The sequence below is a fragment of the Vipera ursinii genome (genome assembly GCF_947247035.1).
Source record: "Vipera ursinii genome assembly, chromosome: Z".
Classification (NCBI taxonomy): domain Eukaryota; kingdom Metazoa; phylum Chordata; class Lepidosauria; order Squamata; family Viperidae; genus Vipera; species Vipera ursinii.
Window position 1 is genome coordinate 37,009,195 of NC_139517.1, and position 27,939 is coordinate 37,037,133.

The following is a 27,939-nucleotide window of genomic DNA, read 5'->3' on the forward strand; positions in this document are numbered from 1 at the left end:
GAATTGGAAGAAGACCAGACTGAATTAATGACAACTATACCATACCAAACATCGAGAATTGATCTATTAAAGCAACATCTTAATGATTACAAAGGGAACACTTTCTTTGCAAAAGTGACAATTGGATAGTCTCCCTGGATTCAAACAATGTGTGTAGGAAGAAAGGGAGACACATTTGAGAATCTAAAGGCACCGATATGGAAACCTGATTGGCACAAAAAGAAGGCGAGAGTTAGCTTTAAAAAAACTGGATTTGTCTTTCTGTTGGGACTTGTAATGATAGAGCTTAAATTTTCTTTTAATGGGCTAAGGGGAATCTTTAAAAGATACAAACTGATTCTACACTTAGGTTTTAGATTTTTAAGGGAAAGCAAAATTAGCTATCAGAACATAACTTTGAATTATATTATAGAATTTGGAATGATATAATAAAAACATTATTTTAATAATTGATGAACTATTAAGATAATAAATAGAATATATTTGTTCTAATGATAGAGCTTAAAATTTCTCTTAATGGGCTAAGGGGAACTTTTAAAAGATATAAACTGATTTTATATTTAACTTCTAGACTTCTAAGGGAAAGGAAAGTTAGCTATTAGAATTGATTTATATTACAGAATCTGGCAGGATACAACAAAAGTTATTTTTTCAATAATTGGTGAACTATTAAGATGATAAACAGAACATATTTATATAAAATAAGAATGCACTGAAATGAACAATGTATATACTTTAGACAGGATAATATAATGAAATGGGGGACATGTGGGTTACCCGAAAATTAAGTTTTCTTTTATATATTATAGGCTACTTTGAAATATTCTATTGCAATTAGGTAAAATTCAAAAACAGGTCATGGATATATATAAATGAAAATATATTGAAAATTGTTCTGATTGATTGTGTCACAATTAGAAATGTATTAATTTGATTAATTTGACTATGTTATCATAACTAAGGGAATCGGAGAGGGAATTCTTGTTGATGTAACTTGACCTATCTATAAATGATTTTATTTGCTATTGTTTACTTTTAACTATCCAACCACCATATTGCTTCATCAATACCTGGATGTAAAATTTAAAAATTAATAAAACTTGTATTAAGAAAAAAAGAAGCAGCTAAACTGATGACTCCAAGCTGCCTGCTTCTACAACAGGATAAACTTACTGTGACTCAATAAAATTGGAGGGGAGCACCAGTGAGCTCATCAGATGTGGAACCATCTCTGCATCTTTCTATATCTATCACTCAGTGACCCAAGGGTGAATATAGACATTATTATTCAGAAATGCTATGTAGTAGGTAGAAAATTTGTGGCTGAATCCAGACTTGATCACAGAAAATGTTCAGTGAAACTAGAAAAGTTATTACTTAATGCCAAGTTTTATTGATTTCACTATCAATTCCAAATACAAAGCTGCATCCAATCAGCTAACTATAGCATTGGATATATAATTTACTACTTTTATGTATAGATCAGTTTCTCATGTTGAAATTATTTAAAGAACAATGGTGCTTTTCCCAAAAGGCAACTGGACTTTCTGAGATTTTTTTCTTCTTTGAAAATGTTTTGCTTCTATCCAAAAAGCTTTTTCCATTCTTTTTGAATGGGAAGTGAAATGTTTTCCTAGAAAAAATAAACCCAAGAAAATCCAATTGCCTTTTGGAAAAAGCACTTTTGGGAAAACCATGATCTGGATGACTGAGAATACTGTAGACATTAAAGAACAACTGTAACTGTGTTGATCATGAGTTTAAAACAATCCAATTCACAAACCCACAGGGATAAAACTTGGAGGGTGAAGGTTCATTCTCTCCAAACTCTCCTAAAGGTGTTACCTACCCTGGTAACAAAACTTTCAGAAACCATTTCACAAGCTTGGAGAACGAACCTTCACCCTCATCCTACATCCGAGCTACAGATATTCACCACTGTTAACACTTTTTATTATGGCACCCATAATTTTGTAATTGCAATCTTTCAAGCTTTTCTGAACATGTCTTCAAATAAAATGGTAAATACATAGAAAAAGAGAAGGAAAGATATTAAACTGGCATGAATACCAGTTGCCATTTTCTCTCTCCTTTTCTAGATTTTTGTCACTTTGCTTAAGGATGGGTTCTGAGATCACCTAAATTCTGCAGATAACTGACCAGTTAAGGCAGGGGTGTCAAACTGCCGGCCTGCGGACCGTACGCGTCACACGGAAGCCATGCCCACCCCATTGTTGGCAATGGCAAAACCGTCCCGATATGTTGTGCGACATCATGTGACATTGCGAGTTTGACATGTCTGAGTTAAGGCAATTCCATTTTTAACTTAGTAGATAGCCAAATGATTTTCTTCCAATGTAGTTTAAAATATACTTCGTCTGAGGTTTCCACATCCAATTAATTATTATGGTTCATCGCATAGTCAACCAGATGTTCAGACTGGATTTGGCATTTTTGTCCACATATTGAGTCCTTCCCAAGGAACTGGGATAAGCAGATATGGATGTTTGGTGGTGTTACAGATATTGTTGCAGGATGTAAGCTGTTTTGAATAAAGCTGCCTTCTGTAATTGACTGATGGTGAATTTGTCAATGCTGATGGTGTCTAAGTGATGCTCCAATTATTTTAGGATTGCACCCAACACACCTATTACTATTGGTAATGACCTTTGCTTTCTTTTGCCAGAGTCGTTCTATTTCTATCTGCAGGTCTTTGTATTTTGTTATCTTCTCCAATTCTTTCCCTTCTATTCTGCTGTCTCCAGGTATTAAATTTGCCATCTGTATCATGATGAATAATTGTCCATATGCAGACTGACATTCTCCAAATGTTACTAGACTAGCATCCAGAGTTTCCCAGCCAGAACTGTTCCTTTTTCAGGAATTACAAAGGAATTCTTTCTCAGTATCTCAAGGAAGAAAATATCACATATTTTGGATGACAGCAGCAAAAACCTACCCTGAAGACAGACAGATTAGGAGAGATTTTTATTAAAATATAGCTATAACTAATAAAAAAAATCTGTACAAAGTACAATGTTTAAATTAACTGAAAAACAAAGGCAGCTCTTTGAATGTAAAAAAGAAATCACTTGATGAAATTGCTTTAAAATGCCACTGCTTTCAGAAAAGTTAAAGAATAGCCCATTAACTGCAGTGCACAGGTGGGGAGAACATGAGCGTCTTGGGAGTCTGATTCTTGAAAAGCTCCAAGGCAAGGTTGAACACAAGGAGAGCCTGGGATACGTTAGAAGATTTGCAGCTGACCTACAAGCATTTTCACCCTCATAAAAAAATAGTAACAGTAGAAAGAACTATTGCCCAGTTTTGTGGGATGAGTGACATACATAAAGTTTTATGGGTAAGTGAAGTAAAAACTTGCACATGAATGACATTAAAGCAACTCTAGTCCTGAAAGCTAATTATTGAGCTGAATATGTCCCCAGTTCTAAAAGTGCAGAGCTCTCATCCTCAAGCTGTATTTCTGCATGCTCACTTTTCATGTTTCTTGTATAAGAAACTGACTCCTACTTTCAGAGGAAAGATCTGACTGTTTGAACTTTATTTACTTAAAAGGAAGTTAATCTTTAATTTAGAATGATTTACTTCCTGGACACAAAAGGGAAAGTAGTACACACACACACACACACACACACACACACACACACACACACAATTTTTGCAAAGGTCCCCTATTTGGCCAGTCTCCTATCCATCTGTACACCTACATGTGAAAGCATGCAACTGTGCTTGTGTGTATACACACAGATCAAAAGTTGCTCCAAAGAAATTTAGGGCTAGGACTACAAAATAAATTATCAGTTAAAACTGCTAAGTACTTTAGTCAAGTAAAATAATATATTATAACATTAATTCATTTCCCATATGCATATGATGACCACACCAACCACTCTCATATGCAGAACCACATAAACCACATTTACACCTCCCTTTTCCCAACAGTAACAGGAAAGACAGAAAATGATGGTAAGATGGGAAGGGAAAAGAGAGAAAAAGAGAAGATCAAAACTGCAGAGGGGAAAGATCCTGCCTTCCCAAAATGAGCCCTTCCAATAAGGCAGGAGAAGAGAAGACATGATAACACTGCCATTGCTTTTGTCTGAGAGCAATTATAGTGTGGATGTTTGTGTGTGTTGTCTAGGGACCTATGTTGTTGTTGGCTCTTTTGTGTTTGTAGCCCACTAAATTGGGTATAGTGAAAAGAATCCAGGACATTGCAGATAGATTATAACTTCTCTGCTATACACAGACTTAAAAGTTAATTATTGGGATTGTCCTCCCTTTGGGCAAAGAGGGCATTTAATCCCATGAAAATCTGGAATATGGAAAATCCAGTTATGCAAACACAACTTGTGAGTGCTTTCATATATGAGTAAGAACTTTGATTCCCAACATATACAAGGTCACAAAGCAGAATATATAAAACCAGAAATAAGTGCAGCACCGGCTTTTTCTTAGTCCTTTGTGTTGAGATTTTTTTTTATTCCAAGCCCATTCACAGTACTTTTTAGAAATGAGGTTCCACTGGGAAGCGGGAAGGTTTCCTGGACTGGATCAGAGCTATTCTTGTTTTACCAATCCACTTGCAGGAGAAGAAGTGGACCTAATTATTCTGCACAGAGGTTCTGCTGGTGGAACTTTCCCGGTCTTTGGAGATATTAAGGTATGTGAGGTTCAAAAGGCACAGAACATGTTGGAATCATATCAAAATGCATCTTGCCAGTTCCAAGTCTACTTTGGTATGTCCAAGAAATGCCTCCCCTTCATCTGCAGATATTATGGGAAGCATATTGCTCAATCAAGTCTCTCTGTGAACAAAGAACAAAGGAGATTAAAATACATTTCGGCAGCCGTTCTACAGGGACAGTGTGTGGATATCTTTTCCAGGCATTATCCACCACTACCAGTAGGAAAATCAATGAAAAAATTGCATTTGCTCATTGCTGCCTCCTGCAGGAACCATTTAGTATTCACAATAATAAATGGCAAATTACAGAACACTGAAAGAGGAAGAAGACAAGAAGAGAAACAGTTGTGCATACATGAAATTTGAAAAAAAGTTGAACTGAGCTCCTGCAGCCAAAAGGTCAGACAGATACACTTCAATATGAGCAAACTAAAAACAGACATGCAAGGGAAATGAGACAACAAACAGTGATGAAACACAGTGTAGGAGATACAGGCAAGAATGAGCAATGGAAGTGAACAATCAGTCCTTCAGTTTTGTGGTCAATACCTTCGTCACCTTTGTCTCCTTTTGATTTGGGCTCCTGCCACCATTCAGACAAAAAGCCCTCTTCATAGTCCCCAATGTCTTCAAACTCTGCATCAGATGGCAATGCAGGTTCTATTACCCCATTGACGCTTTCATCGACCTCTCCCTGAAGCAGGACAGAAGAACTAGTCAGAAGCAAAGCAATCAAGAATCTAGACTCTTCCATCTTCTGCAGATGGACTGTTTCAGATGGACTATTTGGTACAGAATCCAACATTAAAAAAACAAACAAACCATTAGCAAGTTTCTAGCCTTTATTCGTGAAAATAGTGGTATGGGTAATGCCAGGTAGAAGCTCAAAACCCCAATGGCAAGCCAAATCTTTTCTTTCCAGTTGAGAAAATCTGAAAATAAAATATTTCCCTTTTGTCTTGTAGACTTATCTAGTACTTGCCATCCTCAAAGTAAATTAGTGGGGCAAAGATGGACTAAAGGAGACAAAAGCTAGCTCTTAATTTATCACATTTTTACCTGTCTCCCAAGTTCTCACCTCATCATCTGGCTGGAGATATTGCCTGGCAAACTCCAAGAGTTTCTTCTGTGTGGATGTCCAGTTATGGTAATGCAAGGCCTCCTAAGAATATCAGAGAGAAAACAATCAGCCAGAACAGGTGAGAGAACAATAAACAATATTTGTACTTTATACAATTGGAGACAGTGTTGGTGCCAGCTACAATCTACCAAGTAGACTCAAGCATGCAAACATTTGTCTAGCCTCAAAGTTAGAACAGCTCTAGACATTACTGCAGCTGCAAATCCTGTGGTCTGAGGGCTTGGATACTTCCAGTTGTAAAGCTGCAGGAGCAATGAGGTCATTGCATGAGAAAAAGTAATTGAATAGTTAGAAATACATCTAACATGCACTCTCCTGACAAAGTTTCCATTTGATATAGCAGTATCAATATGGAATAAAAAAAATGAGAGGCCATGGCAGACCACGTTTGCTGGCAGTTACTGAAATTTCAGTATCATATTTTTCTGCTTATCTCAAATTTCACATTTCCCACAAACTATTAGTCTTCTTTCCTCTTGAGTGATAATCAATTAATCAAACTCTTTTCACTCACTTCCATCCTCTGGTACCCTTGCTTCTCTTTGTTCTGCTGTTGACTGCCATTCTAGCAGTTTTCAAAAGCTCTTTGTAACAGGGGCTTGTTTTATTACAACAAGAAAAATTATCCAAAATCCAAAGTGGTTACTCTTCTAAGCCATACTGGACAATCTACTTTGCTTTATCCCACTGAAGTACAAACTCATCAAGCCCCAATATCAGAAACCAGAAAATGAGACCAGCAACATTTATGCGGCCCTCCAACATTTCTGCAGACTCGCAATGCTTCAATCTCTCATCCTCCCCAGCTCCCATTGCATTCCTTTTATAGATTCTCAAATAACTAGATGTGAAGGCTAATTGTTACAAGTTCAGGAGAGAGGTGAGATTGATACTAGGTTTCCCGCCCCCCCTGAGTTTGGAGCTATGTCTTTGACAATCAAGGGGAAAAAACCTAGAAAATCACATTGTCCCTGGAATACTGTAAAAGGGCCCCCCAGTACTGCAGCCAAAATATATAGCCAAAACAATATAGTAATTTTTTAACCCAACCACCATTCCTGTTCGTACTGGTCGTGGGATGAAGTCATCCTCTTCCAGATGCCAACGTTCACGGTAGAAACGATAATAAACCAGGTTTTGCTGCATGACTTCATCTCCAGGATCAAAGAGCATGTAGCTAGCTACACTCTGTACTGCGTTCTTAATATCGTTCACTGTGCAGAGAATAATATACCAGATTAGTGGGAGAGACACATCTTAAGCACAACATGGGGAAAAAAGGAGGGAAGGAAAAAAAACCCCAGGAAAAATAGCCTTTCTCCCAAATAGTAAGTCTTTATAAATATAGCCTAAAAGTAATATTAACCTCTATTGGCCTTATCAAATTTTAATCACAATGTACTCAGAAAAATTGCTGCACTTTCTTGAAAGAGGAAGAATTTAGAGTTAATGCAAGTTTTCCCAGGTTAGGGGCTATGTGGCCATCCAGAACTTTTGAACGTGGAAAGGGGACTTTAGTTCAGTAAGATAATTTTTTTTCACAAGCTGAAAAAACAGGTCTTAGGTACAGCTAGAAAAACTTTGGAATGTCATTATCAGACAACATAGATGAGGCCAGATGGAAGAGCACTCTGACTTTTTGGTTTCCAAGCCTCAGGTTTTATGTTCTTGCTACAGACCACATTATGTTGTTCAATTTGTAAAACAAAAACAAAAAAACCCCAAACCTAGAAATTCTTCTACCGTAGTAGGGGATGGGAGGCAAAGGAAGAAATTGGAAAAATGTCTACTGTCCTATCCTCTCTCAAACTAGTATATTTAGACTCAGTGCTTCCACAAGATGGCACTGCTTGAAATCCTACCCTCTCCTTAAATCAAGCCTCCAAAATCAAATCAAGAACTCACATTTGTAGTATGCAAACTGAAGATAGTGATACATCGTAGCCACAAATTTCTCAACAAAATAGCCACCTACATTTGGGGTCAGGTCAACTTCACAGTCCACTTTACACTGCAGGACATAAACGAAATGATCTGGGAAGAAAGAAAGAAAGAAAGAAAGAAAGAAAGAAAGAAAGAAAGAAAGAAAGAAAGAAAGAAAGAAAGAAAGAAAGAAAGAAAGAAAGAAAGAAAGAAAGAAAGAAAGAAAGCCAGCCAAGTCACTAATCCATCACTTAGAGAAACAACTTTTGCATCCCAATTCCATTCATATTTATGTGGATTCAGTGATCAGCATATTCAATAGGGCTTCCATATAGAAGCAGCCATAATTTCTTGTTAGCTTCTCTAACAACTTTGATGTTCTCACTAAACTTACTTCCAGTGTTTCCAAATTTTTAATATATTTTTCATTTCATCTAGATGTCCTAAAAACCCCTTCGTTCTTTTTATACTTTATATATATATATATTAATATACTGACTCTTATAAGACAAGATTGCATTTGCACATGTTTAATATTATGAAGTTATCCCATTTTTTTTGTCAGTGAATGCAACTGACCATTCTCTTCTACACAGTTGATTAGGGCTCTTGTTTTGGAAGTGATAAACAAATACAAGGCTGTATTTATTTAGAGAAAGAGGTGCTAGGACTAGTAAGGGAGAATTAGTAATATTTCAGAAGTACCTCTCTGGAAAAACAACAGGTCAGGAAGCATAGGGTAGTACTGGAAATTTTGCAGATACGAAAATGATTGCCAAGGTCAAAACAAACAATGCAAATTTTTAAAATGTATATCACTGTGTGAGAACAGCTCTGTATGCAAATGAATTAAGAATGCTGTAGAAGTGGAAGTAATTCTGCAGTATCTTTTTGACTCTGTGCAATAACTCTATACTAAATCCTGCATCCGTGACAATCCTTGTCCCACCCAAAACCAATTAAAATTAGGAGAAATAATTTTATTCATTTGCATAATTGACATCTCAAACTGTATACCAGCAACAAAACGGACAGTGGATCAGCATATGTATGATAGCTGATCTGTCCCTGGTGCCCTTACCTGCTATGGCTGGATAGAAATCCTTAAATTCAGAGCGCTCATAGCTACCCTCGCAGCCAGCTAGACAATTTTCATACGCCTCGTAGTATTTGGACAGTGCATGCTCCATGTCAGCAATGCTACTCCTAAAATCTCCACTGTTGTAAAGCTTCACTGCTCTGACAAAAACCGTCTGCAAAGAATAAATTGAAAGTAACAGGTTGAGTATATAGATTTATGTTTTTATTTAACTGTTTAATCTTAAGTTTAAATTAATAATTTCCCCCTTTCTAGTTCCTGCATTTCTTAAACTGACAATTTGTTATTTTAAAAAATGCTGGCAAGCTACACAAGGTTGCTTCATGGGCCACATGGAAAACCAGCAGCCCTCAGAACAATTTGCAGGAAAACCAGTCATGGACATTATCTAATAATCCCTTCTACTGATCATCAGCACCATAAAATTGAATTGATTCATCCCTGAATATTTAGAGCAGCGTTCCCCAACTTGGTACCTTGTGCTTATGATGATTGCAACTTCCACAACAGGAACTGCAATTCCAGCTCTTTTGGAGGACATCAGGTTGAGGAAGGCTGATATAGAGTGGAAGACATCAATTTAGCAAGCAAAGATTACTAAAATGACTTTTTCATATAGTTCATGTGACAGGAAGACATACAAAAAAGAGCATTGAAGTGTAATCCTCCAACACCAGTCTGTTTCATGTTTAATACACATTAGGCTTATCTTTACCATGTTTTTGTTGATTTTGTTTGATGATTGCTGCAACCTTCTTTTTGGACTCTAAAAGAGTTTTGGCAACTTTATATGCTGAAGAAAGAGATTCTCGAGCCCCTAATCAGTTGGGGTTCAAAACTGGGCATGAGAAAGAATCTGTATTTGTGATGCTGGTTGATGGTGTTATTGGGATCTAGATATGGGGAGTAGGTTCCTATTAGACCTCTTGACTGCCTTTGATACTATCAACCATGAAATCCTTCTAAACTCTCTGTAAGGATTGGAGGCACTATGTTTGAGTAGTTTCACTCCTTCCTTTGTAGCCAGTTCTAGTTGATGGGTGCAGAGGAGAAGTTGGCCCCAGTGGCTTACATGTGGAATACATATAAGGCTTGATACTGTTGCCACCACTTTTTAATGTTTACACAAAGTACTTGGGATTAATTATCCATTAGTTCAGGTGAGGTATCATCACTCTGGGCCACTCTGACAATGCAGCTGAAATCTCATTCCAACATCAGAAAGTTCCAAGAGTGTGGATAGGTAGGAACCAGCTGAAGTGAAATTTAAGCAAGTGCAATTACTATTTGTTCCTTGAGGTTCTCTGCTAGCTCTGATAATGTTGCATGAAGGGATGGAATTACTCCTGGAGCATGTGCATGATTTGAGGGTCCTTCTCACAACTACTGCTAAATAGGTAGGTGGAGGCCATAACCAGAAGGCATTTTATTAACCTACCTGAAATAGCAGTGTCTCACAATTTTAACCTATTGCTACCTGGTTGGACTATTGAAATGTGCTTAGACAGGTTTGTCTTTGAAAATGACACAGAAACTATTACAAAATATAGTGATCTACATGCTACCTTACAGCTAGACTCTATAAGCATATTACAACTGAGCTCTGGGTCAGTAGCTTGCTTTGGTTTAAAGTAATGTTGCTATGGCTTAAAGTGCTGTTCTTAGATTATCAAGGCCTATATGGTTTCAGGGCCATCTCCTTCAACCAAAACAAACCCATTCAATACAAAACTGAGGAATTTTCTTTAGTATTTCTCCAGTATTGTGAAATTAGGTGGGCAGAAGCTAGAAGGAGATACATCTCTGTTATGGTTTCTATTTTGTAGTACAATCTTCCAATAGATATTACACCTTCTGATTTTCTGGTAGCAGGTTGAAAGAGAGTGCTTCTAGATACTGTTATATTAATTAATTAATTATTATCTATTTATTTATTTATTATTGATTGATTGATTGATTGATTGGTTTTATATACCGCCCTATTCCCGAAGGACTCAGGGCGGTTTACAGGGCAAAGTTAAAAAACAATATAAGTTAAAATAGAGTTAAAATAAAATTAAATAACAATTAGTAGCCCAAAAAGTTAAAAATTTAAAAATTTAAAGCCCCTCAGTCCAGGCCATATATCATGGGTATTTAATAATTTATTAATTAGTTGACTTTGGCAGTCTAAAACTAACTAACAAAATATTTACTACAAAGAGACCTGCAGACCCTATAGAGCTAATTGATCTAGCAACTCTTAAAGCTTCCAAATGTAGCCCCATCAGGGGGATACATTTTCCTCTCCATAATACTCCAAATAGGTACCTCATATGGTTGTGCTTCCAAGTCTACAAGGTACTCATCTACATCCACCATAGTCTTGTAATAATTGAGGTACTTTTGGGTCATCTCATGCTTGGGATTCTTCTGTAAGAATGTGTGAGCAGCTGATACAGCTTTCTCAACCTTATTTGCCTGGAAAAAAATATACATACATACACACACACATATATATATATATATATATAGAAAGCAGGACTAGACAGACTTTAGGCTTCTGGAACCCACTTTATTCTTTTGTTTTCACCAGAACTCAGTGGAGTCTATTGCAAAGGCATATGTTTAGAGTTAAAGAACTTTAATTGCAAGCGTTTTCTTCCGAGTTCCAAAAAGCTAATTGTTCAGCACAAATATCCACTACTGGTTGTCACAAGTATTTTAGCAGCAAGCCATTTCACAAATCAATCAAATGATCTAGGCCTAGGGTTAGTCCAGTACACACTTTGTCTGAATATCCCAATGAGAGTAGAGGAGCTGGCTTAAATAAAATGTATTTAAAACATAGATATTAAGTTGCTTTTAATAATTGCAACAGCTATGAAGATATGCTTGCCAGATAGTTAGTGTTGGACTGGTATCAAAGGTACTCACCTTTAATTTATTATTATTATTATTATTATTATTATTATTATTATTATTATTATTATTATGCTGCTGGAAGGGTCCCTTCCAGAATAATAAAATAAATAATAATAATAATAATAATAATAATAATAATAATAATAATAATAATAATAATGGTGAGTACCTTTGATACCAGTCCAACACTAACTATCTGGCAAGTGTATCTTCACAGCTGTAGCAATTATTAAAAGCAACTTAATATATCTGTTTTAAATACATTTTATTTAAGCCAGCTCCTCTACTCTCATTGGGATATTCAGGCAAAGTGTGTACTGGACTAACCCTAGGCCTAGCTTATACCATTTCAGACAATGATTGTCCAGTCTCTTAAAAACTTCCACGGTTGGAGTATTCACAACTTCTGGAGGCAAGTTGTTCCACTGATTAATTGTTCTAACTGTCAGGAAATTTATTCTTAGTTATAGATTGCTTCTCTCCTTGATTAGTTTCCATCCATTGTCCTGCCTTCGGGTGCTTTGGAGAATAGCTTGACTCCCTCTGCTTTGTGGCAACCCCTGAGATATTGGAATACTGCTATCATGTCACCCCTAGTCGTTTCTTTCAATAAACTAGACATACCCAGTTCCCGCAACCATTCTTTATATGTTTTAGTCTCCAGTCCCCTAACCCCCTAATTTCAGACATGAAACTTTACCTTCAGCCAGTTAACAGGATTATTGTGAGAGAAAATGGGAGAAGAGAGGACTAGTATGCTACCTTGAGCTGCTGGATAAAAAAAATGCATGGATAATATTTTATTTCACACCTCACAGTTTAATCACCGTCAATTGCCCATTCAAAGAGTGAAAAGTTGATCAGACTTGCATAAGGTATGATCCATTAAACTGAGCTCAGCCTATTAGCCATAGGCTTATATAAATAGGTCATTTTTGAGTGCTGTCTGCAACTGTCAAATGTTCATTTAATCAATGAATCTCTCACACTTTGTGCAATTATAGAGAAGGCCTTTTATATTCATCAAACTGACTTTCATCCCTCTTCCACCCTTATTCGCCTCTTCTCTGAAATTGAAAACAGAAAATAAAATTGGAGATATGTATGTATACTTATGTCAATTGCCTTGACCTTTTTGATTGTGGTGAGATAGACACGTAACACTTATAACTTATAAAGCTATAGTGGGATCAACAGCTGGTAGATGCTATGTTGCTCTGAATAAAATACTCAAAACAAGAGGTTATAAAAATATAAAAGGGCAATTCAGAATGATCAGGAGACTGAAATATTAATATTGAACTTAATTTTAATCCTGTTTGGATTCAAACAAGAAGGAGCTATTTAATTTCTCAGAACCATCTAGTCAGCAAGTGTTTAATCAGCCTATCTAACCTACAGTAATCTGGTTTTGCTCTGATCATATCAACACCCACTAAAATTTCAGCAGCAAGACAAGTAGATTTTAAAAGAGAAAAAGTCTTTGTTCTAATTTGGGGGATTTTCCTAGATAGTTCTCAAATATTATTTCTTTTTTTCAGGTGAGCATTGGTGTTACAGTAGTGGCCAAAATTGTGGAAACCTTTTGGGAAAAGTGTACTTTTGAGGTTTGATGGTTAACAACACCACTTTTTTGGGGGGAGTAGTACTATAAAATTATATATCAATGGAAAGATAATTTAACCAAGAATGTAATTCAACAAAGTTTGTTCAATTATCTGTACTGTATTCTATGAAAGGTTATAGCCAAATAACCAAAAAAAGGAAGAACAACTTGCTTAGGTTGATATCAGGTAGCTTTCCTTCATCTGACTGTAGCCAATGAGCATGAGTGTTTAGAGAGCCAATCAGGTTTCATCTTGTTTTGGCAATAAGCCAATCAGATCACAGTAAGATTCAGTTATTGATGTCATGTATTGAAGCTGAGAGGAGGACATTTGTCAGTGTGTTATGTGATCGCTATCAAGTTGGTGGGTTTTTTTTCTCCTTTCATTTGGTGAGCTTGTAAAACGTAATAAAATTAAAGTAATGGTGAAAAGAATTGACCGGTTGCCCAGAAAGCGATGTAAAATAGTATTATTAAGTGAACAAGGCTACAGTTATAAAGAAATTAGAAGAAAAATTGGTGGAAACTTAACCAAAGGTGGCATTTCTACTGTACACTTTTCCCAAAAGGTTTCCACAATTTTGGCCACTACTGTATGCTCTTTCTTTAAAGAGAAAGACTGCCAATCTTTGCAGGCACAAGAAACCTTTAAAGGATATTATAGGAGATTTCTCAAAAAAGATTGTTGTTGGAAAAAGGCAAGTAGGAAGATTCCAAAAAGATGACTTGGCTGCAGCCATCCACTATTCCTATTTTAAATAATATTTAGAGATTTGTTTGTTTATTTATATGTGATATTTCCCCCAAAATAAAAAAAACAGTGCAGGAATTTTGAGGTAAATGCCCATGGAAATCTAACTATAACTTATAATTATAAATAATTATATATTATAGTCCATAATCAAAGCTGAGCACACTTTTAACATAATTAGAATAAAATAAATTAAAACATTGAAAAAATAAGATACAATATTGAAATGAACTTCAAGAAACATTAATTTACAATAAATAAATGGATGAGTACTGTACTGCAAATTATTGAAAACAAACTTTGTAAAATATTTACATTTAATTTCATCCAATAACCAATGCTGAAGCACAATTCTAAAATAATTAGAATTAAATTACAGACACCTGAAAAGATTGAAGAGCATGAAATTAACAGACTAACACAACAAATCTAAATGTACAATAGAAGATAAAACTGAACAATACAAAAACTGAAACTGAACAAAGCTTTAGAACAGACATGTCAAACACAAGGCCCGGGGGCCAGATCCGGCCCGTGAAGTGGTTTCATGCGGCCCGCAAAGCCATCCTGGAAACAGTGAGGGAACGGCCCCCACTGCCTTGGCCCTGGCCCAGAGATCCACCTCCTGCCAGAGACCCTCAGATATGTCCCACTCCTGCCCAGGCCCCCATAGGCACCCTTGATGCGAACGATGTAGAGCTGGCCATGCCCACCCAGTAGGCCACACAGGCCACACCCACCCGGCCCCCTGAGGGCAACCGCAATGCTGATGCGGCCCTCAATGAAATTGAATTTGACATCCCTGCTTTAGAACCTGATGGCATCTCTACAATATACCACAAGAATTGCCAATACATTTTGATTAAACCAGTAACCCAGGCAATAAGTTAGATACAGCAACGTGATGAAGGAAAGAACATTCCATCCCTCTGAGATGGATGGAAAGAGGGGAACAACTCAATCCATCATATAGACTTATTTTCTTACTAAATGTAGTTTTTTTACAGTAATGCTTGCAGAGAAATAATGGTACTTAATTGAATTGGTACATCCTGATCAGACTGGAATTGTTCCAAAGAGATGCATGACATACTCCAGTAGAAATATCTTGAATGTTATTGACAAACAAGAAGGCAACAATAATGTTACTTAGTGTGGAGAAAATTTTTGGTAATTTGGAATTGGTCTTTCATTCTTACGATTCTGAAGAAAATGAATTGTAGTTAAAATTTCTTTCATATGGATACAGAGTATTTATGAAGGAAAAAAAACAAGATGATTGTAAATGTGCGGGAGGTGTACTACAAAAATATATCATAATGAAGAGGAGAAGTTTGTCCTCTGTCTCTTTCTATATTTTTATCAGTAATCATTGGCAAAGAAAATGTGTAAAGAAAACAAATTTCAGGAACTAAATTAGCAAATTTAGCAAAAAATCTGAATAATAAAGATTTATTCAAAGATTTTCTCTTCCAAATGATTCCAATTAAAATATAAAATATGTGACTGGCAGAAACAATTAACAGACTTTACGTGGTGCAGGTAGTAAAAGAACAAGGTGGCCTGGTAGTTCTGATTTTCAAATTATATTAATTAGTTAATCAAAATTACAAATTGGATTATATCATTTTATTATTAATTTATTTCTACTGAGAAAGCAGATCTCCCAAATGATTTGCACAAATAAATGAGGATTGATGCAGACAAAAACAAACAACTCATATGAGATTATACAATAAGCAGCCCGTTGATCATTTGGACTAAATATAGGAAAAAATTAGCAGAGACTTAAAACATCTAACTTCAGGACTAAGTATTTATTTTCATAAAGAGGAGAGCACAAAGAAATTCATTCACTGGAAAGATGGCAAAGATTGCAATATTTAATTGCTTACAAAATGAAGATGAAATTATTTTCTCTTCAGACTAGTCATAACTAACTGACTGATTTCAACACTTTCCAAAGAATTAATAAAAAAGGGGACCACTCACAGATTTGACTGAATCTGAAAAATCTTATAACACAAAATTTGGAGCATTTACTGAACCTAATAAATAGTAAAGAACTATTTAATATTAATATTTCCATCAAAATCTTTCTGCTTTTCTAGACCACATTTGGTAATTATTTTTGCCTTGTTTTGCCTTATTTTACTTTTATTTAAAATGTAGAATTTAAGCACAATAATTGATATACAATAGTGAGATTTTCAAAGGAAGAAAACATTAAATTTATACTAAATATTATACTTATATATTTAGTGTTGCTGATACATATTGCTGACATATGCTGATATATTTAGTATTGATCACTAAAATGAAAACTCCTGAAAACTAAACTATCAGGTTACATTGCTTTTTCATATGTTGTGGCAAATTTGAAAAGCTCAACAATTTTGGAAAATGACTTATAAACAAATAAAATCTAACAGCTGAATTTCCTTTCCAACTTAATTAAATATTGCTAAGCAAAATATAACATGTGTGCCAAATGCATTTTATATGTGGTTACTGCCACAAGTACATTTTATGCTTCTTATTTGAAAGTATGCATAATTCCTTTGCAGATGAATGGCTAATTAAGGTTATGAAAGTATGCCTTAATCCAGCAGTCCCCAACCTTTCTGGCTTTGCGGACTGGTGGGGGGGGGGAGAGAGGGGATAGTTCCACGCAAACAGTGGACGAGCGTACATAGTTCCATTTGTGCAAACAGTGTGTACATGTGCCCACCCCTTGCACAAATGGAGCTGTGCAAGTGCTCGCTTGCTTGCTACTTACAGAAGTGGAGCTGCTCATGCATGTTCATCCACCACTTTCGCAGCTCAGTTCCAAACATACCACAGCCCAAGGGTTGGGAACCCCTGCCTTGATCCAAAATAACTTTGTATTCAATCTGGCAGACTTTAATTCAATTTGAAAACCATTTTTGCATTATACCTCTATATATAGCCTTGTACCACACCCAAAATCTATGTTTCTCTTAACATAAAGTCTTAACATGCTAATGTTTCAATGATCTGTTAAATAACAATGGATCTTCAAGGGTTTGAACAGAAGGTAATTATAATTCCTTATTGTACTTGTATGATTTATACTAATGAAAAGTGTTGTATTTGCAGTTTTTCAAAATTTATATTCAGTCGCAAGGAATATTGGCTGGCAGGGACTAGAAGTGGCTTCTCTCTCGTAGCCCCTGTCCTGTGGACATTCTCCCTTCAGGACTGAAGATGACCTTGATCCAGTTGGCCTTTTGCAAGGTCTTATAGATCTGGTTTTGTGCTGGGTCCTGGGATCCCAAGTGTGTGAAGAGCCTGTTTCCTTAACTAGACAACTTTTGTTGGCTGCCATAAATATTTATTTTTGTACCATGTCACAATTGTTTCTACGATAATTGTTTTATGACTGTTCACTGCCTAGAGTCACTTGTTTGAGACAGGCAGCTATAGAGTTGAAAAATAAAATAAAAATAACTATTGAAGTATTGAAAATTCTTATGTAACAAATCTAATTCTGTATAATTTCATGTTTGCACATATTCACTTTGTATAAATTAAATTAAATAGTGACTAGGTTTCTAAGAATTCTAAGTGATGGCTGCTGGAAGATAAACAGCAATAATTAGCACAATATTTCTGTATAATCATCATTTTACAATTTTGTCTGCAGGGGCCAAAGGAGTTCTGTTGAAATGCAACAGCATATACACCACAGTAAATAGAAGGATAAGTAAACTAAAACGGGGAAAACTAGGCTACAGGTAGTCCTCAACGTATGACAATTGAACCCAAAATTTCTGTTGCTAAGTGAGATAGTTGTTAAATTTTGCCAAATTTTACAACCTTTCTTGCCACACTTGTTAAGTGAATCACTGCAGTTGTTAAGTTAGTCACATGGTTGTTAAATGAATCATGTTTCCCCTTTGGCTTTGCTTGTCAGAAAGTCACAAAGGGGGATCATTGTGACTCCAGGACACTGCAACAGTCCTAAATATGAGTCAGTTGCCAAGTGTCTGAATTTTGATCATGTGACCATGGGGATGCTGCAAAATCCTAAGTGTGAAAAACGGCCGTAAGTCACTTTTTTCAGTGCCACTGTAATTTCAAACACTTACTAAGTGAACTGCTGTAAGACGAGAACTGTAGACTGCTTTGTGGCATACAATTTTCCTGGAGATCATTCCTAAGAGGTCTGCTTAAGACCAGAAGAATAAGATTAGCATCTATTATGCACTGCCTAGTAATTAAATGGTGTGTAATTAAAACTTTGCACTAGCTTGAATGAACAAGGTAGTGAAGAAGGATGTGGACTATTAATTTAATTTTTTCCCCAGGGACACTGGAGTAAAGTGACCATAAGCAATATACTGCCTCCTTCGTTTGAAAAATAAATGGGGGCAAACACAGATTCTCAGAATGCAAAATTCCATATGTAATAGTAATACAGTGCAATAGATTCCAGGAACCATCCTGATACTCTGGCCTTTTCACCAGCTGATTTGTTTCTCCATTAACACTGAGAACCTCTGAGGCAGTATCATGAGTCAAAATATTTATGACTGAAGTCATTTGCCTGCTACCAAAATTTGCTTTGCAGTCTCTCCCAGACATGTTGGAGAAATATTTGCCTCCAATGAATTATCTCACCAGTAAAGCTTCTCCAGCCCCCACCAATGTCTGTTTCTGTCATCATCGTTTAGAATTTCAGGATGCCATGCTATTTGCGGAAAGGAAGGCTTGTGTCTGGAAGTCTCTCATCTGCTCCAGGCAAAGAAAGAAACCTCAGTAGAGCAGAACACAGAGGCAGCCTTCTATGTGCTGACCTGTTTTCCGTCAACCATGCAGGGAGGCTGCGAAGGGTTTTGTATATGCGGTATGTGCACATCAGTCCTTCCTTAGCTATCTCTTCAAGTCCTCGTCATACCAATATTCATGGATTTCTTGACAACAATTGATGTCAAAGATGATGGGACTAGAAATATATCTCAATCATTGAGACTTCCTTTAAGACCACTCTTTTGTAACCATGGCTTTGAATTTCTCATCTGAACATGGCTTCCTAAAACACTGTAGGACTGTCATGCAGCAATCTATCACGAGGCAAAGTTTGAGTAAAGGATACTAATTTCAGGGTATGGCTGAAATTACTACTTTTCTAAGATAAATCTGGGCATCAAGATCTTTAAAGGTAAAATGAGTCAGTTTTTTAAAAAAATTAAATATTTTAATTTATTTCCTTCTCTTCCCTCCGCGCATTTTAAAAATGTTCCTCTGTATTGTTTTAGGTGCTGTAAAATGCTTTCCAAACATTTTAAATACCTTCCTCTATCTTGTATTAGTCTGCTTGTTTTTCCCCAAATTCATTATTATGTTCATTCAACAGATTATGAACATGGCAAGAAAGCCAAATAAATTTACCTTTTATCAGAATGACTCAGTATTAAACCACAGCTTTGAAGAAAAAAAAGGAGACATTTCCCTCTTTGTATATTGCAAAATGTGCTCATATATTTATATGAGTGTATGGAAATTTTATCAAAAAAATGAAACAGAGTTTCTCTGTATGGTCATAAACTAGATCAGCATTGTTTAACATAGTGCTTCCAGATGTCTGATGCTTCAATGCATACTATTTTAGTAGACATGTTGGCTGAAATTCATGAAGTCCATAGAAATCTATTTTAAATTTTGAATGTGTATCAGCATGGTGCTTGTACTCTGGCTTGTAGGACATGTATGTTGGCTTGCAAGACAATTTCTAAATTAGAGATCCTGGCTTGCACAGAATAGCATGAGCATGCATTGGGTTTCGATAGCACTTATTACATACTGGCCAAAATATGCCCAAATGTATCAGCTTTGTCCTTACAACTAGTAAAGGTAAAGGTTCCCCCGCACGTGCGTGCTAGTCGTTTCCGACTCTAGGGGCCGGTGCTCATCTCCGTTTCAAAGCCGAAGAGCCAGCGCTTGTCCGAGGATGTCTCCGTGGTCATGTGGCCAGCATGACTAGACGCCAAAGGTGCACGGAACGCTGTTACCTACCCACCGTAGTGGTCCCTATTTTTCTAATTGCATTTTTACGTGCTTTTGAACTGCTAGGTTGACAGAAGCTGGGATGAGTAACAGGCACTCACTCTGTTATAGGGCACTTGGGATTCAACCCGCCAAACTGAAACACTATATGTGGCAGGTTACTATTAAGGCTGGTAACTTAATCTATTCATTCTATTTCCAAAAAATATTATGTGAAAGCACTGACTGACCAAGGCCGTGATGGGTGGCACATGACAAAGATACATCTGATGATGGCACACTAATATATACTTTTGGCAAATATCCGGCTAGACAGCTGCAATATGCTCTACTTGCGGCTGCACTTAAAAATTACTCAGAAAATATAATTGGTACAAAATACAGTGGCGTATGTATATTCTGGCTCCTAGCGTTGAGAGCAAATGACTAATTTATTGTGGCCAATGAATTTCTGGATACAAAATAAAGTGTTGGCTTTGACTGATATTATCCTTTATGATTTGCAGTTATATGCATGACCATCTATTCCAATTAACACTAGTGTGACTTTCATGTCAACAAGAGAAAATAGCAGCACCAATGCCATAGAACAGAAAGCTCTCAAGATTAAGGTAAACCCCTTCCTTTGCTGATGTTCTAAAAATGACTGAAGACATTTTTAAGAGTCTTTCCCCAATTTTAAAATGTCATTTTTAGTTTTCATTTTCATATTTTTCAGAATAGAATAGAATAGAATAGAATAGAATAGAATAGAATAGAATAGAATAGAATAGAATAACAGAGTTTAAAAGCATCTTCTAGTCCAAACCCCTGCTTAGGCAGGAAACCCTACCATTTCAGAGAAATGGTTGTCCATTCTTCTCTTAAAAATCTTCTGGAGGCAAGTTGTTCCACTGATTAATTGTTCTAAACATCAGAAAATTTCTTCTTAGTTCTAGGTTACGTCTCTCCTTGATTAGTTTCCATCCGTTGCTTCTTGTCCTGCCTTCAGGCATTTTGGAGAATAGCCTGACTCCCTCTTCTTTGTGGCAGCCCCTAAGATATTGGAACACTGCTATCATGTCACCCCTAGTCCTTCTCTTCATTAAACTAGGTAAAAGGTAAAGGTTCCCTCGCACATGCATGCTAGTCGTTTCCAACACTAGGGGCCGGTGCTCATCTCCGTTTCAAAGCCGAAGAGCCAGCGCTTGTCCGAGGACATCTCCGTGGTCGTGGCTGGCATAACTAGATGCCAAAGGCGCACAGAACGCTGTTACCTTCCCACCATAGTGGTCTCTATTTTTCTACTTGCCTTTTTACGTGCTTTCGAACTGCTAGGTTGGCAGAAGCTGGGACGAGTAACAGGTGCTCACTCTGTTACACAGCACTCGGGATTCAATCCGCCAAACTGCTGACCTTCTGATCGACAAGCTGAGTGTCCTAACCCACTGAGCCACCGCGTCCCTTATTAAACCAGACATACCCAATTCCAGCAACCGTTCTTTATATATTTTAGCCTCCAGTCCCCTAATCATCTTTGTTGGTTCTTCTCTGTACTCTTTCTAGAGTCTCAAGATCTTTTTTACATTGTGGGGACCAAAACTTTAGGCAGTATTCCAAGTGTGGCCTTACCAAGGCATTATAAAGTGGTATTAACACTTCACATGATCTTGACTCTATCCCTCCGTTAATGCAGCCTAGACCTGTGTTGGCTTTTTTGACAGCTGCAGCATACTGCTGGCTCATATTTAAGTGATTGTCAACTAGGACTCCGAGATCCCTCTCATAGTTACTACTATTGGGCAAGGTACCACCTATACTGTACCTGTGCATTTGGTTTTTCTTGCCTAAATGTAGCTTAATTTTTTCACCATTGAATTTCATTTTGTTAGATAGTGCTCAGTGTTCAGATCTGTCAAGATCATTCTGTATCTTAAGCCTATCTTCTGGAGTGTTGGCTATTCCTGCCAGCTTGGTGTCATCTGCAGACTTGATGACTTCTCCATCTATCCCCTCATCCAAATCACTGATGAAGATGTTGAAGAGCACTGGGCCCAGAACAGAGCCTGGGGCACCCCACTACACACTTCCCTCCATGTAGATGCAGTTCCATTGAGGACTGCACCACCAGCTGATGATGATGTTGTCTAACCCATATTTTTCTATCTTAGTAGGTTTTCTATCTAGTAGTAGGTTGTGGTCTACTTTATCAAATGCCTTACTGAAGTCTAAGTAAATTATATCCACAGCATTTCTCTGATCCACTAATTTGGTCATCTTGTCAAAGAATGCAATAAGATTTGTCTGGAATGATCTGTTTTTGACAAACCCATGTTGGCTTTTGGTTATGACTTTGTTTGCCTCTAGGTGTTCACTGATTCATTATTTATCTTTTCTAGAATCTTCCCAGGTATTGAGGTCAGGCTGATAGGTATGTAGTTTCTTGGATCTATTTTTCCCTTTTTTGAAGATGGGAACTACATCAGCTCTTTTCCAGTCCTTTGGTAGTTTCCCAGTGCTCCAGGATCTTTGAAAGATATAGTTCAGTGGTTCTGAAATCACATCTGCCAGTTCCTTCAGAACCTTGGGGTATAATCCATCTGGTTTGATGCTGTTCTTATTTTTATTTATGAAGCTCTTACATTGTTTGTATCCTTGTACTGTTTTATGAGACTTTCAATAAGATGACATGTGAGCACTATCTGATAATTTTAAACTTTATACCATAAACATTGAGTAGGAGCTTTTTTAAAAAATGATGTACTCAGCATTAATATCGGCTGTGACAAACTAAGTTATTGCAGAGGTGTGGTATATTGATAACAAAGAATGAAAATTAAGCATGGAACTCTCAGCATATTATTTTAGCTTTCCCAATCATAATATAGACAACCAGTTAGTAAAACTGAGAGTATTTACTGCAAAAAGATGGAAGAGTTATTAAGAATATAATGTGAAAGAATGCTTGTATTAGTATTTACATTCTCAAAATAGTCTTATATGAAGTGGTTATTGTTGACTGGACTAGGAGTAGCAGAAGAGAGGGGAACCCAACCCAAAATCACAAATTTCCCTCTTATCCTTACCTGAGAGTCTCTCCTCACTGAGATCTTCACCTAACTGAGAGCCAGTTTGGCCTAGAGATCAAGGCACTAGGCTAGATTGCAGGAAATTGTGGGTTCAAGTCCCACCTTAGCCATGAAACCCAGGTGGATGACTTTGGACTTTACATCCCAGGGTTGTTGTAAAGAAACAACATTTCATGCCTTTAATTTATTTTGCCTACTAATTCTTACTGTCTTGCTGTGATTTGAATGTTTACCCCAAAAGGAAACAATAGTGTCTGTCTCTTTCTTTCACTCTGTGTGTGTGTTTTACACAGAGGAAGAAGGCAGACTGTATCACAGATTCCAGAACTCTTTAAATATATAGTTTATATTAATATCCTGTAAACATATAAACTCTTTGTATATTCAACTTATGACTGGGAGGCATAGCAATTCAAGTAAAAACGATGGAGGGGGGGGGAATGCTTCATTTTCTTTTAAAGTGAGAATTTTCCCTGGTTTAGAGATGAGTCTTCCTCACCTGAAAATCTGACATTTCAAATTCATTTAAACCTCAATAACTTTTTTCTATGGATATTAATCAATGCCCACTGACACGTAAAATATTAAGAATGCCTCCCAAAAATTGTGTAAGTTTAAAACTTTTAGAGCTAGGGGATATTTGTATTGTTGTGGCTAGGCCCTACCAAAAGTGGCCCTCTAGGTCTCACATGGCCAGCAAGCTGGGCTTTTTACCCATTTAAAGTCTAAGAATAGATTGACATAATTTCCGCTCCAAAAACTCTAACCTTGTTCGACTGGATAAAACTGCAGAGGCCTTATGCCCACAAGTGCCAGCTATCCTGAGAGAAACTTTGGAGTTATTGGTACTAGATGGTTTGACTAGTCTGTCATCCTATACCCACATCGGATGGCTGATTTGCATATAAGGCCTGCTGTAGACTTTCACCAGAGTTTCCTCTAGCGTTGTCTGCCCTCACATAGTTCACCATCTTTCAGGTCCCTTCACACATACTCATGCTCCATCTCCCAGACAGGACAGGTGAGATGGGACGGTGATGTGCCCTCTTCACTAGACCAAACTAGAGTCAGTTTGATCTAGTGGTTATGGCCTGAGGCTAGAAAGCAAAGACTGTGAATTCAAGTATTATGTTAGCCATGAAAACCAGCTGGATGACTTTGGGCCTGTCATTCTCTTTCAGCCCAACTGACCTCACAGGGTTGATATTGTGGAGGAAATAGGAGGAAGATATGTTGGATATGTTCACTGCCTTGAGTTATTTGTAAAAATAATGAAGGTGGTGTACAAACAAATAATAATGGCACAAACTTGTAAACCATACACAAGTGATGATGAAATAGCCACAGCTCACCGTGTGCATCTAGGTGCAAAACAAAATTTACAGATCAGAGAATCTGATTCATATGTATACAGAAATTACTATCCATAATAGAACAAAAACAATAAACATTTGAAAGTAAGATGGATTTCCCTGTAACCGTAACCCCATAATAATTCTCCAAGAGCCATGATGGCACAGTGGTTAGATTGCAGGCTAATTCTGCTGACTGACTCTTCTGAGGATCCAAATTGTTGGGGGCAATATGCTGACTCTGTAAACCGCTTAGAGAGGGCTGCAAAGCACTGTGAAGCGGTATATAAGTCTAAGTGTTATTGCTATAACACCACATATCAATATGAATAAGAATAAAGAACTTGGGTGGGAAAGACTAAGAAACAAGCAGTCCAACATGCACAAAACGACTGATGTTCATTGCGTTGTGCACAAAAGCAATTTTCATTTGACAGTTTCTTCCTTGGGGAAACCTCCTACCTCATGTGCATTTAACACCAGTTCCCATAACTGTCATATGACTTTCTGCTAAGAAAGAGTAAATGGCTTCTGAATTCAACAAAAATCAATTAACTTTACAGAGAGGGAGGGAGGGGTCATATGAGTACGGAAACTCATTTGTTCATGCTCTCTCACTATGGTATGTCCATTTGAGAAAGTCAGGGATCTGTATACCAGAGAGACGTGGCATTAAATGCTTTTGGTATATAGAAGAACTCCTGCATCGAGAAAGGAGGGAGGGAGGGAAGGAAGGAGGAGGGAGGGGGAGAGGGAGAGAGGGAAGAAGGGAGAAGGAATCTGAAAAGACTAGTAGCTTCTGGTTCCTCCACATTTAAAGAGCCAGAGCTCTTCAAAATCACTTGAACTCAGAAGGTACCATGATGGAAAAGAGAAAGGGGGGGAAAGAAGAAAGCACCTATTTTGACTGGCAAATGAAGCTACACAAGAAGCTAGAAAGAGATAAGAAGAAAATGACTGCTTCACAGAGCCAAAGGAAAGGGCTTCAAACCCAACAAGGAAAATAGCCTGGGCTGACATAAGCATGATACCTCTGCTCCCCACCCCCATGTAGATCCTCAATTCCAGAGAAGTTTTTAGTTTCATTTGGAAAGCATGCTATCAAAGGAAAGGCTGTTCAGTATGGAAGAGGTACATAATTCATGATCATGCCTCCATAAAACATGTATTTTGGAAGGGTCACGGAGTTTGAAGAGATTTAAGTGATGAAAAATGTATTATGTATGCTAAGAGCAAGCTCAAACTCTGGCTTCTCTAATGGCTGCCTCACAGGAAGATTAATATGGAATAATGTACTATATTCTTATGCAGACTTTTGTGCACTGACAACAGAGCACTGTTAAGTCAGAATAACCCTGAGCCCCCTGGAGTTCATTTTTTTTCTTTCTTTTTTAAAATATTATTTATTATTTTATCATAAAAAATAAAATACGAGACAGTAAAACAAACAAGATAAAACAAAACGAAAGCATACATTCAATCCTAATAACAACAAAAAAAAATAGGAAGAAAAATTGATCACTTTTTCTTTTCTTTCAGCACCCAGCCAGGGTGGATCCTACATGTTAAATGGAGTTCACGTTTGCCCAAATCAGAATTATTGCATCATTTTGAATTACTGCATTATTTTTTAAAAGAGATAAGAACTGGTTTAACACATCAGCTTTATTTTTCAGTTACAACATTTGCAGCATCTCCATAATCATGTGATCAAAATTCAGATGCTTGGAAATTGGTTCAAATATATGACTGTTTCTGTTTCCCAAGGTCATGTGATCCCCTTTTTACAACCTTCTGACTGTTAATGGGGAAGCCAGGTTCATTTAACAACCATTTTACTAACTTACCAACTGCAGTGATTCACTTAACAGTGTGGCAAAATGGAGTAAAACTCATTTAACAACCATCCCACTTAACAACAGAAATTTTGGGTGCAACTGTGGCCGTAAGTCGATTATCTGTGGTCACCCTAATAAGATAGAAAATGGAGAACTTCAGGAGTACTTCTGTCTATTCTTAAATGACCCTAGTACAGCAATCCTCACTTAACAAGTGCCTCTCTTACCAATTATTTGAATTAAGATGATGTTGAAAAAGTAACATTATGACTGGCCTTCACATTTATGACTCCCTTAGTATTCCCACAGTCACATGGTGGAGATTTGGGAGCTTTGCAACCAGAAAACATTTTCAGTCATGGCAGCTTTCTGCAGTCCCATCACTGCCACTTGCACACCTTAAAGCCAACTGGAGTCAATGGAGAAGCCGGCAGTAAAATTGCAAGTCGGCATCATCAGATGTCATGCTTAAGGACGACAAGGTAAACCCATGACGGCCACGTGGTGTCTTAAAGATTACGTTGCTTAGTTATGAAGTTGCCTGTTCCAATTACCGTCGTTAACCTAGAGCTGCTTGCACTGAAACTAAATGCCAAAGCATGTATTAAGCTTCCGGTATCATCAAGAACTAAGCAAATGCCTCATTGGAACCGTCCATACTTACTACAATGCTTCTGCATGCGCGTGCCGGAGCGCGCGAACCTACCTAATCCCACGCTCACCTTGAAAAGCGCGTAGTGAAGGTACTGGTAAGGAGTGCGCCGCTGAAAGTCTCGCAAAGTCTCGGTCGGCGGGTAGGTGAGCTGAAAGACAGGAAGATAGCCCTTGCATCTCCGCAGGCATGAGGCGCGCTGGAGGACGAGCCCGAAGAATTCCATCTCCTGGTCCTGGAGCCACTCGCCGGGCTTTCCCCCTGAAGTATTTAAGCCGCATCCCGCGCTGTCTTCAAGCTCTGGAAGTGAACCGCCTTTCAGAAGCTCCGAAGGTGACGGGCTGTTCCACGCGCCCTTTGCAAGCTCTGCAAAAAGTGGGCCGGCGTCTAAGTTTTCGCTCCCCGCGCATTCCTTATGGCAGTGCGCCTCGCTGTCTTGGAGCAAGCGGTGAAGGCGCAAACTCGCCTCCAAGTAGCGGATGCTCTCCCTCCAGTTCTCCCCCTCGTACTGCTCTAAAGCATAGGCGTATGCGCTCTGCAGAGGCATCAGCTCAGCTTCTGGAAACCCGCGGAAGCTATATTTTTCGTATTGCGCGCCGACTGTAGACGCCGACGCTATTAAGAGTAGGAGAGGCAGTAGGAAACCCCCTCGTCTCCGCTCCATGCCGTCCCTGCGGCCGGCGACTCTGTTCCTCTAACCAGACCAGCTATTTGGAGGCCCATCAGGAGTCTCTGGGAAGCAGGGGGAAGGCAGACGGGACAAACCCATTTGGATTCCGCAGGGTCTTAAGCGCGCTCTCATATAGCTCCTACTACACTAAACGAGAGGGCCACTTCCAGTATGTTTTTTTTTCCTTTTAAAGGTGA

General features: G+C 37.7%; 1 protein-coding gene across 1 annotated transcript; it reads right to left on the reverse strand.

Moving 5' to 3' along the window:
- Window positions 1-2,989: 2,989 nt before the first annotated feature.
- Window positions 2,990-27,792, reverse strand: P3H4 (prolyl 3-hydroxylase family member 4 (inactive)). The gene is made up of 8 exons (XM_083377203.1): window positions 27,143-27,792; window positions 11,182-11,331; window positions 8,854-9,025; window positions 7,755-7,883; window positions 6,918-7,063; window positions 5,787-5,870; window positions 5,258-5,402; window positions 2,990-4,829 (listed from the first exon to the last, which is right to left on the reverse strand). The coding sequence occupies exons 1-8, from the start codon at window positions 27,734-27,736 to the stop codon at window positions 4,816-4,818; spliced, it is 1,434 nt and encodes a 477-aa protein (XP_083233329.1). The 5' UTR covers window positions 27,737-27,792; the 3' UTR covers window positions 2,990-4,815.
- Window positions 27,793-27,939: the final 147 nt, after the last annotated feature.